Raw genomic sequence first — 15,847 nt, forward strand, 5'->3', positions numbered from 1 at the left:
TATATATGCAAGCATCGGTATACTTATCTATATTACTATTTGAGGAGGGTGCGTCTGTCCGTTACCGAGGTCCCGACTTGGTGGTGCTTTGCGTGGACTACAGACCAGACCGTTGCACCTAGCGCGGTGAAACTTGCACAACTTATAGATCAAGGATGCGCGACGTGCCTTTGAGGGGTCTCAGCTCGATCGGATTGATAGGGAGCGCGAGGCGCGTGCTCAAAAAGTGCAAATTCGCGTCATAGACTTTACATGTATAAATCGGCGTGCGAAATCAGGCGAAAACGGCTAATTTTGGCCGACACGGGTCCGGTCCCCGTGCAATATCTTGGTGACCAGGGGCCCGATCGGCACGGGGAAAACAGCATCGTGTAGATAATTGAGCGGGCTGTCGAATGGTGTACGATGCAGAGGAAGGCACGTGCCACGTGCACCCGTGAGGGCACTTTTGTTGAAAAAATGCGTTTTTTGACGGATTTTGGAATTGATTTTATTTTTAGGTGACCGTTAAACAGAGCGAGTTGAAACAACGCCTGTGGGCAAGGAAATGTACCGCCTATCATATAAAAATTGTGAAAAGCTGATTGATCCAAATCAAGGTGGTACAAATCACGGGAGAAAATGGTGTTTGTCAATTTTGTGTCACTTTGTTCATCAAAATGGCTTTGCTCCATGATCTGATGTATCTGGCAATCAAAAATGGCACCGTTGGAAAGAGCATTCAATTCTGACCAAGGTTAAGTCCTCATTTTTGCATGATGAGCAACAGTATTCTTAAAAACGTAAATTTTCCAAACCATTGCATCGTCATTTTTAGCGAAATTCATCGATGGCCCTCAAAAGACTTCACGCCAGTTTTCGAATCATTCTAAAGTAGAACGCATGATAATACGACACGGGCACCTCGATGCGATGTATCTTTTTGTTTCTTACAAAATGCTTGGCCGTCAAAAAGCAATCGAACGAAATGGATATCTACCAACCAAATCGACACAGACCAACCCAATACCCACGGGTCAAAAAATCCCCCCTTCGCGTTGCGGAGCACGCGGGTAACCCTAGTCATCCCTATATAAGGTTATGTGCGCTTCATTTCGCATATCTGCTGGCTGACACGAGGGTGCAGGACGACTGACCACAATATACTCTCGAAACGGGTTGAGACACTCGAAACGCTTTTATCCAAGCGTCGTGCACTTAGCATATTTCTGTTGAGAACATATGAATTTTCCTTAAATTCCATTTGAATTGTTTTTGCTTTGAATGGAACACAAAGAACAAAAATTACGACACAACACAATGTCACAAAAGTTACAACTAATGTTCAATGTGTACCTGATATTGAGGAGAGTTTCCGGTTTTTATTGCAGAAGCGGAGCTAATGTCAATAAAATTTAAGTTTAACTTAAAATCTACAAGTGGGACGGACATTCAGCTCGTCTGATTAGGCCAGAAATTATATAAATGAAGGCAATTGTTTCTAAAAGTCGTCCATAATAAGCAGTTCTTCAATCACATCAAGATATCGCATTATGCCCTGCGGTGTACGAGCTGTGCCCTGTTTATAAACTCGCATGGCTACGCCAATAAAAAGTCTGAGCCTCCTCCCAGTGCGGCCATTTCGTTCCGGCAGTTGATAACGGAGCCGACCGCGCGGCATCTGTTCCCGTGGCGTGGCCTGGGCGCTGGCCGCTGATGTACGGCCGCGGCCGCCTCGTGTGCGCCTTTGCGCCGCTCTGGCCCCCACCGCCTGGTCTTCGGCCACTGGAGGAGGCCTGCGTCGGCAGCCCCGATCGGTCGGCAGCTGTTCAAATGTATGTGCCGCCGGCCGGTCGAGCGGCGCGCGTCTATTTCCGGCTCCAGCCCGGCCACACGAGACCGGCGGGCGTGGACACCGCCGGCTTCCCATGCACTGTACACACGCTCGTGAATGTATGAGCCACTCTCGAATCGGCCCCGGATGGCGGTGACAGACGGCGGTGACATTTAGACGACCACCGGATGCCAATTCGGTAGTCGTGTAACTACATATGTAAGTCCGCTGCTGACACTTTCAAATGAGGCAGAGGCAAGTTCAGCGATGCGCACCACAGCTGGGTGTTTAGTTAGTTTATCTACCTAGGTCTCTTTTATTGAAATGCCTCAAAGTTGACAGCCGCCTTCCCGAGTTCAACCTGAGCTGAGTAATATTTAAGTCAGACAGATAATGTGCATGTATGCATATGTTCATTACTTTTACGCCCGGTCCAAATTGCCGTTTCTGTCAGAGAGCGATTCCTCCATCCGACTCGACTCGCGGCACTAAAACGCTCCCCGTCCAACTGGGACGCCTCATCTCCCAAAGGTCCCTAATGAGATCTGCTCGGCGGTCCGCCCGGCTGCTCTTTGTCGCACACGCGCCGGCTGCTCGCCGCTCGGGCAGCTGAACGTTTTTGCCAAAGTGGAAAAGCTTGCACCCAATTGGGTTCGTACGAGCCTGTGCCAACTCTCGCGCAAAGAGTAATTGCGGTAGGTACAGACAATCATTTCTCACTTAAGTGGTTTTCCTTCGCATGCCACGTGTCGCGAGGGTCATTCACAATTCGTGTTGCAGTTCAGCCTGAAGTCAAACCGTTTGAGCTGACATGATGTAGAAAAGTGCAGCTCAAACGCAGACTACGCTGATATGGACTCTGGTACTGCGACGTCATTTAACAACTTACGTCCTGAAACGATGTAAAACTCACGCGAATAACTTTGGTCTGATGGGTAACATTGTGGCAACTGACACGACCGCGCTGAAATCCAATGCATTTACAATATGCGTAGCGAGAAACTTTAACTGCAGGCCACCGAAGCGCGTATCTGTGGAGTGAGCGGAGTTAAATATTCGTGAGGTACTGAGAACTTGCGACTACAAAGCATTGGCTCAGGTGGAAGCTTTCGTGATGCAGTTATAAAACTGCGAGTGTGAGGTTCATCAATCATCAGAACATCAATCAGAGAAATCAGAGAAACATCAGACAATCAGAGAAACAGCAACAAAAATTAACAGCGATGTCATTTTTTTTTCTTCAATTCGCCGTTTTGTGTTCGACTGCCTTGCCTCCCGACTACATATTCCTTATTTGTTATTAGATCTAATAACATATTCTATATCCACTCATTATTCAATGCTTCAACAATAAAAACCCATAATTGTGCACCCGAATATCATGTCTATCACTGGTGCAATTTGTCCAGCGGGGCCGACAGCCTGCGTAGCAAATCACCGCCGCGCAGACAGTCGGGCGCCGCCTGATTGGTAGGCTGTGCCGCCGCCTGATTGGTAGACTGTGCTGCCTGGCCGGCGCGCCTGGCCGGTAGACTGTGCCGCCTGACTCACTACCAGCGCGAGGGCTTTGCGGCGTTTGTGGCCAATTACTAGCCGGGAGGCTGAGGAAATAGTTGACTTCGGGCGAGCACGTGTGCCACAGGCGTGACGGAACCACAACGGAACTATCAACTAGCAGGTATGTGAACGACGATTAACGTCCATAACAGTAAACTGATAAACGGAACCGTATATTGCAGCTCAGCCACGGCTGACAAAGTGTAGGGGAAGTTGGGGGAACGCCGAATACTTTTTTTCTGACGCCCGTAGCACGCAAGGTAGAGAACATAAGCTATTCTTGTCGGCGTCATTCGAGAGGCCAGTCTTTTGCCTTTCAAACATACCAGGCGCATTTGATGAATTCGCATACCGTTAAGCGCACAAACTAAAAATATCAAAGAAGTGACTTTTTCGGCGTTGCCCCGGACTGCGGGGAAAGCCGAAAATGGGAGAAATGATCTACGGGAATGCCGAAATTGATGTTTTGCTATTTTATCTCAAATTTTATCCAGAATTCGTCAAAGCTGACACGCGTTTTAAGAGCTTGAGGACGCTTGATGCACACTGGAAGTTATAATTGTGTGATATAATAAGAAAAGGCCAGGTAAATCATTCCTTATGGTAACAGGCCGTTGTGTCGGTTAAAAGTGTAATTTGTGTGACTAAAAATACGCGCTGCTATTCTACAGCGGTAAAGTTCACGTAGCGTGCTTTAACGCGCGTAATTGCACGTTTTCGGCATTACCCCAGCCAGCCATACTTTCAGTTGCAGGCCCATAACTTTTCAACGTGTTGTATAAATTTCAAATAGGCAGCACACTTATGCAAAGACGTGCTGAAGATTACTTGACCGAATTGGCCAGACAAACGGTAGCATAATGAGTAGGAAATGCAGCTTCGAAGACGCATGTAGTACAAAGGAAACGTACCTTGAAAACGCTCTTGGCGCCCTCACAGCCGAAGTATTCCGAATGACGACTGGTAACAAACATGCGATAATTGGTAGTCACTTAAGCTTCAGAGCATCACTGACAGGTGGCATCCATGTCGTACGGTTTTCGAAATATCTCGAATTTCGGCTTTGCCCCAACTCCGGCATTGCCCCAACTTCCCCTATACCTACCGCAGCTAAGGCAGGGTCGGCCGGTATGCATTTACGAGTGTCAGGACTCAGGTGCCGCATTGAGAGGCCTGGGTCTGGGTGTCGCATTTCAGAGCAACGACGGGTGCTTGTGAGGCATGGGCAGTGGGCACCGTGTGTTCACGTGTCTGTGGGGTCAGTAGTCAGCACGTGTTGTGTGGGCGAGGTGGGTTTTCCCCTATCCAGGGAATTCCGAGGGTCTTCGTTGGAATTACAGTACAGACGCTAATGCCATTGGCGAGCACAATAAGGCTAGGGATAATGCGGACAACGACTCCGATGTTTGTCTCAGTTGATTTGTATTACTCGGGCGTTTAATTCCGACAACACGCTGGCCTTTTGCTAACGCCGTGTCTTCTAGAACTGTGACCTTCACTTTGCTGGCAGCTATGCTCTAGGGACGGTAACTGTTTGAGCACGTCTGGGTGGGTACTGGTCGCGGCTCCACAGCTCTATTGACTTGACCTCACGGTCGCCCCCCATGGCCCTTCCCCCTCCACTTAATGATGCTCACGGATCAGTCTGATGAAGTCGTAGTCCCTCCCCTGACCGACCCCTCCCCCTCCCCCCACCCTTCAGCGATACTCACGGAACAGTCTGATGACGGCCGATGTCGTCAGTGCCGAGCTGAACGGGTGGAATGCGGCCATGCAGGTGAGCCTGGCACCGTGGTCGGCGCGGCTGAGAGGTCCCAGCCGGAGGGGAGAGCGCACGGAGCCGTCCGAGGCAGAGTGGGTCGGACCGCCCAGCCGGGTACCGCCCCGCCACCACGTGACGTTCGGTGGGGGCGAGCCTGCCGACACCGGGCCCGATACCAGACAGAGGTCAGAGAGCAGTCACATGGGCGGGTTTATGGGTATTGAAACATTAATTTACCTGCAAAATCATGCATTGAGACGTTATTACTTATGTATAATGTAAAAGACTATGTGTTGCATGTTTCCCAACATAGGGCACCGGCTATATTTTCACTGCCGTTTGCCCTCCTCTTCTCGAAAGAAATATACAGTCGAACTAGGCTGTAATGTAAACATTACACTTGCTATGCTTATGTAATTACCAATCACAATGTGTGCCGTAATTGGCTAGAACTTACTCGGTTAGCAGTTAAAACTTACGCTAAAGTCATTTTGGAAGCCAAAAAGTGGTGAATACATAAATAGAACGGACCAATGCTCTGGAAGTTGGGTGTTAGTATGGGCGACAAAAGGGCCGTTTCATATGATGGAGCCACTTAGGCACGATTCGGTCCGATCCCCGCGCGATAGGCTCCAAATCCAGCTATCGCCACCTTGCACGCCTTGGTCACAAGGCGGTGCCCGTTTTGATCCCCTATATAAAAGATTCGGCCATTTTCCGACAATTCCTAGTGCAACCAAGGGCCCAAAAACGGCAGCGCCTTATAAGATCGAATGAAAACAACAGTTTTCTAGACGTGTTTGATTTTTCCCGGAGGGCGCGCTGAGCATCAGAGGGCTCGGGCGACGTCCGGTTGCCAGCCGCTCCGGAAAGCTCAGTGGTCGGACCCGGACCAATATCGGACCTCAGAGAGTCGCCGTCGGCGCCGGTGGCGGGGTGGAGGTCATCTCACCGTCGAAGGCGGCGCACGTGATGTTGACGGAGCTGCCCAGCCGGTGTGGTCCGATGGTGGCCTCCTTGAGACGGTTGTCCGAGCTGTCCAGCACCTCTAGCCGCTGAGGGGGAACTGAGGGAGCACAGACACCAGATGGTCAACAGGCGGCCAAAATAAATGTGCATTTATGATCAGAATTCCGTCATACTAGCTGATCAGCGGGCGACTAAAACACTTGACAGATCTAGGGGAGAGTGGGGTAATTTGGCCGCTTTTTTTAGAAAACGATGTAACTAAAAATCGACAACACATTTCTGCATTTTCTCAACGCTGACAGGTGTGGCATACATTTTCTTTCTTGGACAGTAAACTTGAAATGATAGAGCAACTACTTATATTGAAATTGTGACGTATTACAAAGGTCTGCAAAGCGGCCAATTTGCCCCACTAGCAGGGTTATTTGGCCGGGGGTGTGGGGCAATTTGGCCGGTGTTAGTTTGAGGCCATGATTTTTGTTATAGGCGAGTCAGCTTCACATTCAGCAATGACGCCTGTCCTACGACGCATTTGAAGCATTTTGGAGGTTGACTCAGCCGTCACAGGGGTCGAAAATAGTCAAAATGGCGGCTCTATATAGATGCGATGACACTTTTTTACGAATAGCTTTTGAAGTAATCAAGCTAGGCCAAAACTAAAAGTACCATCGTAACTCTCTCGTTATTCCGCATCGAAACATGTATGTGTTGACCTCAAGAGATCAAGGTCAAAGGTTGACTTCAGGTCACGTTACCTCAGGTCGCTTGACCTCAAGGTTACGTGAGTTCAAGGTCATCATGTATATCATTCGATGCGCCTTGACGAGCTGAACACAATGATACAATTTGCGCGGCTGTATCTTTTTTCTGTAAGTATTTATTAGCAAAAAAGCGTTAGGTAACCTTTGATGACGTCACATGCCATTACAGCTGTCCAATAGGAAATATGGCATCAATGTAGTCAAAGTTGGTCATGAATTATGTCCTTTATGGTATAATTGACCATGACAACTCGGCCGTCCCAGCATAGTGACACTGAGCGCACCGGCCAAGTTGCCCCGCTAGTCCCGGCCAAATAACCCCACATTGCCATTCTGAAAATGTTTGTCTATAAAGTCGTCATGGCTGTACAGAACTAGATGAAATTGCTCTTGGAACCGCTGAACACCATCAAAAATGGCGCTATAATGTTGGAATTCGTTTACAGCCCAAATACTACATGTTATACCAATTTTTAAACGGAAGTAAAAGTTACCATTTTCTAACGAAATTCACCTTTTATTAATTTTGAAAAAACTAAGAGGGGGAAAGTTTTGACATTTGTTCTCGAGTTAGTTCTGCCGACGGCAAATGAATAGAGACTAAAGTTATTTCATTCACTTTTATCAGCTTTCGTACAGGTGGGGGCGGCCAATTTACACCACCGGCCAAATTACCCCACTCTCCCCTACGTGTCTGTATGCTGGAACTGCCCTATTACAGTCGCTGAGCAACAGCTTCTGCACCACGTTGAAAATTTCACTTAGCAATTAATCATGCATTTGATTTATAACGACCATCCGGCAAGACGCGGAAGCCGGCGTTTACTCTGCTGCAGATTTCATTCGGACTAGGCCTCACAAAAGCGCAACACAGCCACAAATCATAACCAGAGGAAAAACAGAGTTGAATTATAGGCATTATCCAAGAAATATCCGCTAACTTCCCTGACCTGGGAACATTGTCACCAAACACCCACATCAACAAGAGCATTTTACGCTCCGCTTGTGTCCCCTTTCTTTGGGGCCCGCCCCCTGGCACGGTCCCCGTCCCCGGACGGGCTGTATTGCGCTCATGGAGGCACTGGTGACGGATCGGTCGGTGCCCTGGCGACGTTCCAGCCCGGCCGGCAGCGGGAGGGGGTCGCTCTACCAAGATTGGTCGCCGGGTGTGTCAGAGGTGGGGAGGGGACATGGGGACGCAGGGACGCCGGGCCATGGGGCTAGATGATGTATCGCTGACGGTCGCCGACGCACCATTAGACGGGAAGATGGAGCCCGGTACGGGACACCACGACCAACATCGGGGTAAAGGCAGGGCGCTGCAGCGCAAACCAGACCACCAGAGACCAACAGACTAACAGGGACAGACCACTGAAGGTGCAACACCACAATGAGATTCGCAGGGGTTGGAGACTTCCTTAGCCTTCCTCCGGCCCTTTCTCGGGTATTACTACAAACAGCGCAGCGGACCAGGCCAATTGCCCCTCTACGCCCGGGTCCTGCATAAAAAGAGAGAAGCCCGCTCGGACTTTAATGCATGCAAATTGCAACGTTTCCTGAAAAGAGAGGTATCGCGTTCTCTTCCTTTTTTGCAGTGTAAATCTCCGAGCTCTTCATTTAATTAGAGGCAATATTTTACGCAAATATTCCTCTGTTCGCTGGAAGAAAATCGGGGCCGAAAGAGGTTGTTCGGCATTACTGGAAGCGATAAAAGACAAAAGCGAATTAAAGAATACATTTGTTGGCAGAATTATGGTGCTCAACAAAGTCTCAGTAGCTATACCCAACTATACGTATAGCGCTAGAGGGGCCTAAATTTCGGGCGACCCCCATACCAAAACCCCATACGCAGCGATGTCATCCGGCGCAGTCTAAATTCCAGGCGGCCCCGCAATGCTGTTGTCAGGGAAAGTCTAAATTTCAGGCGAGCTCGCGGCTCATCCATCGCCGCGTAGTCTGAACTTTCGCGGCATTGTAGAGGCATGAACATGAATGCATGAGCATGAATTGGGTTATTTGAGTGTTGACGTAAGGATTTCTAACAGGTTTTCCAGCAACTTTGTTTTAGAGAGGCGGACATTTAAGTGAATAAGAGCATGTATTTCGACTTTCGAGTTTGACACATAACAAAATCTATAACAAAACCACTATGAACACGCAACCAAGCATAGAAACGAACGAATTTTGCAACAATGATGGCTATTGCGAGCTAGATGCTATGAGGTATAAGCTTGCTGTCTTTTTATAAAACCAAATAAAAGAAATGGGACAATTGAACAGATAGTACTACCGTAAGTTTATAGCCTTAGCCATCTGTGATACTCGGGAGACGGAGGCGTGGTCCTGCCACTGCACCAGCGGCACCGAGGCACAATCACCACTGTCAGCGCTAATCCCCCCGGACGCACACAAAGCATCTGTCCAATCTCTCGAGCGCCCCACTTACGGCCGCTAAGACCTTAAATAGGCGGGGTCGGAAGCTCCCTTCGCCACCTTCATAAATTTCATTGGATCTGCGGGGAATTAATGCTAAATCCAAACCAGTATACTGCATTCAATCGAGACGGGAGATTCTCCGGTCGTCTAAGGTAATGAACCCGATCTCAGGCCAGACGTGCAGTGGTGATGCTTCAGCGCGATTAGCGCAGTGCTGTATAAAGTAAGTTTCTCTGCCTGCCTTGAATCAGCGTGACGAAAACTCAACTACCTAGGTGTAACGCGATATGAGAGCTACCAAGCACACAATAATGTGAGTGACCATAATGTGCTCAAAGAAGACGAAAGTCATTTCTATCGCAACCCGGCGCGTCTGTTGAGCTCACCGATGACGCTGAGGTTGACGCGCGAGTTTTGCGTGGGCGACTCGACGAAGTCCACTCGGCACCGGTAGACGCCGCCGTCGGCGCGACTGACTGCGCTGATCCGTAGGCTGGCTGTGGTCCCGTCCACATGGAAATGCAGGCGGTCTCCGCCCAGCGCCCCGCTCGCCCAGTGGGAGCCGGACGCGCCGCCGCTGCGGCCGCGCGCGTCGTACCTGACCGCAGGACACAGGTCAGGTGTCAGAGGTCACGGGTCACAAGTCGCAGGTCAGAGGTCACGGGTCACAAGTCGCAGGTCAGAGCTCTCAGGTAAGTAGTTACAGGTTGCAGGTCAGAGGTCATAAGTCACAGGTCACAGGTAGGAATGAGGTCAGAGGTCAGTGGTCAGAGGTCACAGGTCACAGGTCACAGGTCACAGGCCACAGGTCACAAATCAGCTGCCGATCTGAGTGCATCTGATTGCAACTCAGATACTGATGACGGCCGATTTCTACATGGATGGTATAAATGGTTTTATGCACAAATCATGAAATGTACATGGTACGAATATTTTTTTCAAATCTATATATAAGTCTACCTGAAAACCGTGTGTTGTTGCATATTAAATAAAATTGCGATTTGGGCACCTATTATAACTAGCTTTTTAGCACACAACATTAGTAATCAAAATAGGTATTGAATGAATATACGGAACAAGTCTATGGTATCCTAACAATGAACATTTCCCGGAGATGTTCAGGAGGGCTTTGCGTTCTCGGAAACATTTTGAACAAGTCCAATTTAGCACGCCTTCCATAGGAATCAGCGCACACCATATATCACCGCAGTCGAATGTGTAGGGATGAGGCGCGCTCGACGTCATTGAACGTTCAATCTACGTCCTTTTATCTCCGAAAATATGTGGATTGCGGTGCCTGCACCGTCCAACCGCCAACCGATCGCTGTTATTAGGACCTGTGGAGCCCTCTGAAACGGCTTATCTGGTCTCGTTCAAGTTTATGGAGCTCTCTGAGTGCCAGACGTGTCACATCGATACAATCAGATTCAAACTTAAAGCAAACGGAGGATCCGCAGAAACGACGTTACTGGGAGACCCTGATTGGTAAGAGCCTCGGCCACTCGAGTATTTTGGCCAGCGCGCGGCGCGCCGTCGCCCCTCCTCGCGCTCGGCTGCTTTATACGAGTGTCAGGGCCGTCACAAGATGTTTCAGGTCCGAGTGCTTTCGGCAGGGACGCGGCGGAAAAGCGAACATAACAGGCCGTGTCCATCCTGCGGAGCAAGAACACCGAAATAGATACACGACACGAAAAGCTGGTCACAACAGCGAGAGCGATAGTCGGAGTGCGTCATCTGTCTAAGAAAAGCTGGCTAGAGTAGCCGGACGGAGCATTAGGCGAGATGGACACATATATCGAATTCGGTAAGATAAGTCTCTCCTACACGGGAACATAAAAACGGCACCGTCACTCACGTGTAGATGGTTCCCTCGGTGCCGTAGTACCAGAGGACGAGCCGCACCGCGTCCCCAGCCACTGGAGCACTGACATCGCACGGCAGCTCTGCAGCCTGGCCCTCGACGGCGGCGACGTGCACCAGCCGGTCTGTCGGTGACGACGGGGTGTGAAAGAGGTATCCGCAGCGGGACACGAGTGTCAGAGATGCTTTGACAGCGGCCAGGGGTGTGGGGAAAGCACTAACCGCGGCCAGGAATGTGAGAGACGAACTCAGGGTGGCATCGGGGTGTGAGAGCCCAGTGCCCCTATTTCGGCACTGGGCGTGAGAAACTGTACAGACATACCCGTTTACTCACGGCCGTACATGGCGTCAGAAACTTTACAGACACCTACATATGACCTCACCGAACGCCAGAGTCACACACATTAGAGCAGGGGCGGCACAAACTTATAAAGATAGCTATATCGATACAACGGGACAAGAAATGTTAGCAACGGCAAGTTCAGATGAAACAAAAATGGCGCTCACCTTTTTTCTTCTTCCCATAAAGGCCTGCAAAAGTCGTGTGCGTCAGTGTTGAAGAAAATGATATGTGAAAAGAGCCTTAGGAAAGGCTTGGGGATATTGTTTTTTTTTTTTGGAAAGGTGACTTCTTTAACCTTATGAAAATATATGACGAACCAAATCCTACCAGCTGCAGGTCCCGATCACCTTTTCGACTCCGAAGGCAGCATAGATCAGTAAAAGAACATTATAGCCCTGGCCATCAACACAACGTGATTTTACGATAGAAGTTTGTTCTTTCTCTGCTCGGTAGTGTTGTAAGTAAAAAAATTGTAACGTACGGGGACCCGCAGTTGCTACTGTACAGCGACCCTGAGTAAATTGTCCCAGCACTCTCACAGGGAACAACGATGAGCTGTCAGAGGGCACGCACAGAAAACCTCAGCTGCTCTTGTACAGGGACCGGCAGTCGATATCAATGTTATCGGTTGTTATTGGACAGATCAGACGGCTAGAGTTGGGGCTCGTGTACAGATGCAACTGCGGGTCCCCGTACATACCTATATCCTAATGGAACGCTGGTTTAAAACAGCAGCATGCAATCCAATAACCGAGAGTGTACCTAATGAAGTTAACTTAGTTATTAAAATAAAATGGATTATTGGTTTTTCAGAAGATCTCGTTTCGCCTTTAAAAAAAAAAAAATCATCGGTCCCAGTTATTTCTGCGGAACTTTGCGACGCCTCGATCTCAGTTAGCATTAAATGACCGTGCTGTATGCTATTCGTCTTTCAATCTGGCTAACTTGGGCTCGAGCGATAATAACTTTTGGCAAGGTTTAATTGCCTGCGTTCCTTCCACCGGCGTCGAATGCATCTACAGTGAGCCCGTAAAACACGGGGCGAACAAACAATCTATAATGGCTAGGAACAGCGATCCGAGACTGATAGCATTTTATATGAGAACGAGTGTGATGGTCTGCGGCAACTTCAGTACCGGTTTACTCCGATCTTACGTAAAACATAAAATGTTGAAATCTGAAACCGCCCGCAAGTCTTGCCTCTCACACCTGTTCCACATTAATATTTCGATGATTTACGGTCCGGATATTAGCGAGCGGGCCAGACTGCGGGTGATGTACGACCGGTGTCGACGGCCTCTCCTGCCGGCCGAGAATTTATTCCCCTGCACCTGTTTATTCGACCCTTCTACATAGTGCCGACTCGTGCGGAGCTCGCGAGCGCCGGCATGATTAATTGAACGAGCTACATCTTCATCGCGGACAAACAATGGTGGCGGTAAATGAAATGATATGAAGTTCACAATTGTTCCCCAGTGAAAGCAGCCGAGTTCACGAGATACGGAGTCGAAGAAGTTCCTCGGAATCGGTGATAATGTTACTGACCGTGGTCGCTAAACAGATTTTCTTTGTGTGAGAGCTGGAAATCAACTATTTAATTAGTAGTTCTCCATAGGCCTCTGACTCTGTATACCGCCTATTTAGTTATTCAACTTTTTTAATTTCTTTTTACTCGAAAAGTATTTCTATAAAACGACTTTATTGTTTTAGAAATGTTATGCATGAATATCAGATAGTTTATATTCGTCTGATCGTATCGCGTCAAGAAATAGGACGTCGATAGATGGCAAAATAAAAGACAAACCAAATGCATCGTGCAAAGTAAAGCAACTTTTATTATCATATCGCATGACAATAGCAATAGTTAAGAGCAAAAGCCATAGAGGTACACCTTCCTGGAAATTTAACTCTTTTACTCTCTGTCATTTTTTCTCTCTTTTTTTGCGAAAAAAAAAATGATGCGTTCAAAACAACATTTTCACTTTTGATAGCAATTGCCCCCAATGCCTGCTACAATTCTAACCTCAAGTCAACTTTTCCTGAGATACCGCATATGTCTGGTGGGTGTCACTTATGATATAACTCAGATGGTCTCCTCCTCAAATATTGAAGTTTTTGGTTCAGAGGTTGCCGTTCCGCGGCCTGGAGCGCGCTTAGAAGACGTCGCCCGGCACTCAGCGACCTCGGCGACAGGGACGTGCTTCTAATGCACATGTGATGGCTCTATCCCGTGGCACCGCGCTGCATAAATTACTCTGATTATGATAGATGGCCGGTGGGGTTTTGGCTCTGATCGGGGTGGTCGGACCGGGGTCGTCGGAATAATGCCCCCTTCCCTGTCACCGGGACAGAGAGCGTGACAGGGACGTCAAGGAAAGTAGCTGACGTCTCTTGCCAGCACTATATATCTCCTGAATCTACTAGCTGGATATGCATAACGCATATGCGTAATCCCCAATACAGTAGTTATTTCGCTCGTTTCTATGAGACTTCTGATTTTTGCTAAGTAAATTTTATGACACGAGTACAATTACCTCTCTTCTGTATAACTCTTTCGTCATAATAGGAAGAGCACAATACACCAATTTTGTGCGCATCATCCATCGTCTTTTTCTCTTTTTGGTTGACAACTACATTTCAAGCTCGATATTTGTAGGTACCCTTGGTTGCGTAACGTTGATTTTTTGGAGAAAATTGGAAAATTGAAAAATTATTGGACTCAACACTTCTGTTTTCAATCATCATGCATGGTATGTAACTGACATGGTGCGGATTTCCCTCTTAATTAAGTGGTCATTAAATATTACTGATACATCCAGGTTCAATAATCATTTCCCAATCCATCAATGCATAACCAATCCTATCAAAGCCATTAATCACAAATAAAAATAAACTTAATGTCAGCTACCTGCGCTAAAGGCGTTCCATGGCCGATAAATATGATTTGACCCGGTGGCAGCAGTTACGGCGGATGGCGCATTCGCCTCTTTTATGTCCAATGAAAGAAGAAGTTATGGTGCATCGCCGGGAGAATACTGTCCATTCAGAAACTTTCAACATCGATTGTTGAAATATGCCCCCAGCATCATCAAGACTTATGTCCAATGTCTGATGCACCCATTTAGGACTGACGTCACGTCTGTTTTACGCTCATAAGGCACACTAAAAGTCATGATATCCGACAGCTGTCAACGTCTGACATCACGGTATATCTGGGCCTTTTCCACAACGGAACACCGCCATGGAGTCCAGAAATTGGCGGTCATGCTAAATCTTTATAAATGAGTTGACGACAGTAATAACTCGCCGGACTTGATCACCTTCCTTTCACCTGTAATGCTTCCATGACACAAAGCTCAAACATTCCATTACAAAAGCCATTCTGGTCGGCGCAAAATGATTTCAATATTTTAGCTAACAGAGCCGGCGAATATTTCAGGCTCAGGCCCGAGACTGCTGTAGAGAAGTGCCAATATCCCTCGGACATTACGGTTATGAGCGCCCGTCCTATATCCACCAATCGTGGGGCCGCGCGGCTGTTCTCGGCCCGCTGCGGCGGTCCTAGCTAGCAACCGCAGCACAAAAATGACAGAGCTCGGCCGCATCGGTCAGCTGCCACAGGACGGATGAGTTCTACTGTGTTCCAAAGTCACTCGGTCAATATGAGGTGAAAGATGGCAGGCTTAATGATAAACTAAAAGAAAGGAAAAATGTGCTTGTTATTCTGATTTATGTGCACCTGCATCCGGAATAACTATGTTCAGATGTTCTCTCCTGGACTCCTACCCAATGAAACATGAATCTGCTTTTCATGTATCGCCAGAAGCGACAGCATTTTCACTAGCAGCGTCATACGTTGTTCTAAAGTAGGCAACAGCTGCTTGCTAGAGCTGGCGTGCTGACATGATAGCGCTCATTGCTAATGAACACGGGGCCGGCATGACATGACACTCGGGCTGTGATCTAGTTTTCCATGTACTTCTAATTAAACAAGTTAAAAAGTTAGCGTGAGCTAAGATGGCACATAGTACACCAATATCGCAACTGCTAGGTATTCACTAGTTCATGCATCGTCTTCAAAATCCCGTCATAAGAAATTGTGGCTGTTTTATGTGGCATGCTGGACTACTAAAATCCGCGCTATCGAATGTGCGCTAAAATTTGAACAGAATCGGCGAGGCTGAAAAGGCGCTGAGGAAAAGACATTGCAAGGATGAACGGCTCCAGAGACATTTCACGTGCAATTACACCGTAATTCGTCCAGTGATTGTGCAGCTGTATTGACGGCCGGGAAGGTCGTGCTGCATCTAAAATGTCCCTCGTCTAACGTCGCTAATGGCCAAGAC

At 48.2% G+C, this 15,847-nt stretch overlaps 1 protein-coding gene across 1 annotated transcript in view; it reads left to right on the forward strand.

Annotated features, from left to right (window-relative positions):
- The first annotated feature begins 4,643 nt into the window (after window positions 1-4,643).
- Window positions 4,644-15,847, forward strand: part of LOC122364731 (transmembrane protein 218-like) — a 71,932-nt gene continuing 60,728 nt past the window's right edge. The window contains exons 1-2 of the mRNA XM_043335412.1: window positions 4,644-4,659; window positions 5,073-5,147. Of these exons, the coding sequence (XP_043191347.1) occupies window positions 5,134-5,147 (14 nt within the window). The 5' untranslated portion in view covers window positions 4,644-4,659; window positions 5,073-5,133. The remainder of the gene's footprint in view (window positions 4,660-5,072; window positions 5,148-15,847) is intronic.

This window comes from Amphibalanus amphitrite, unplaced genomic scaffold (assembly GCF_019059575.1).
Source record: "Amphibalanus amphitrite isolate SeventyFive unplaced genomic scaffold, NRLGWU_Aamphi_draft 000694F_arrow, whole genome shotgun sequence".
Classification (NCBI taxonomy): domain Eukaryota; kingdom Metazoa; phylum Arthropoda; class Thecostraca; order Balanomorpha; family Balanidae; genus Amphibalanus; species Amphibalanus amphitrite.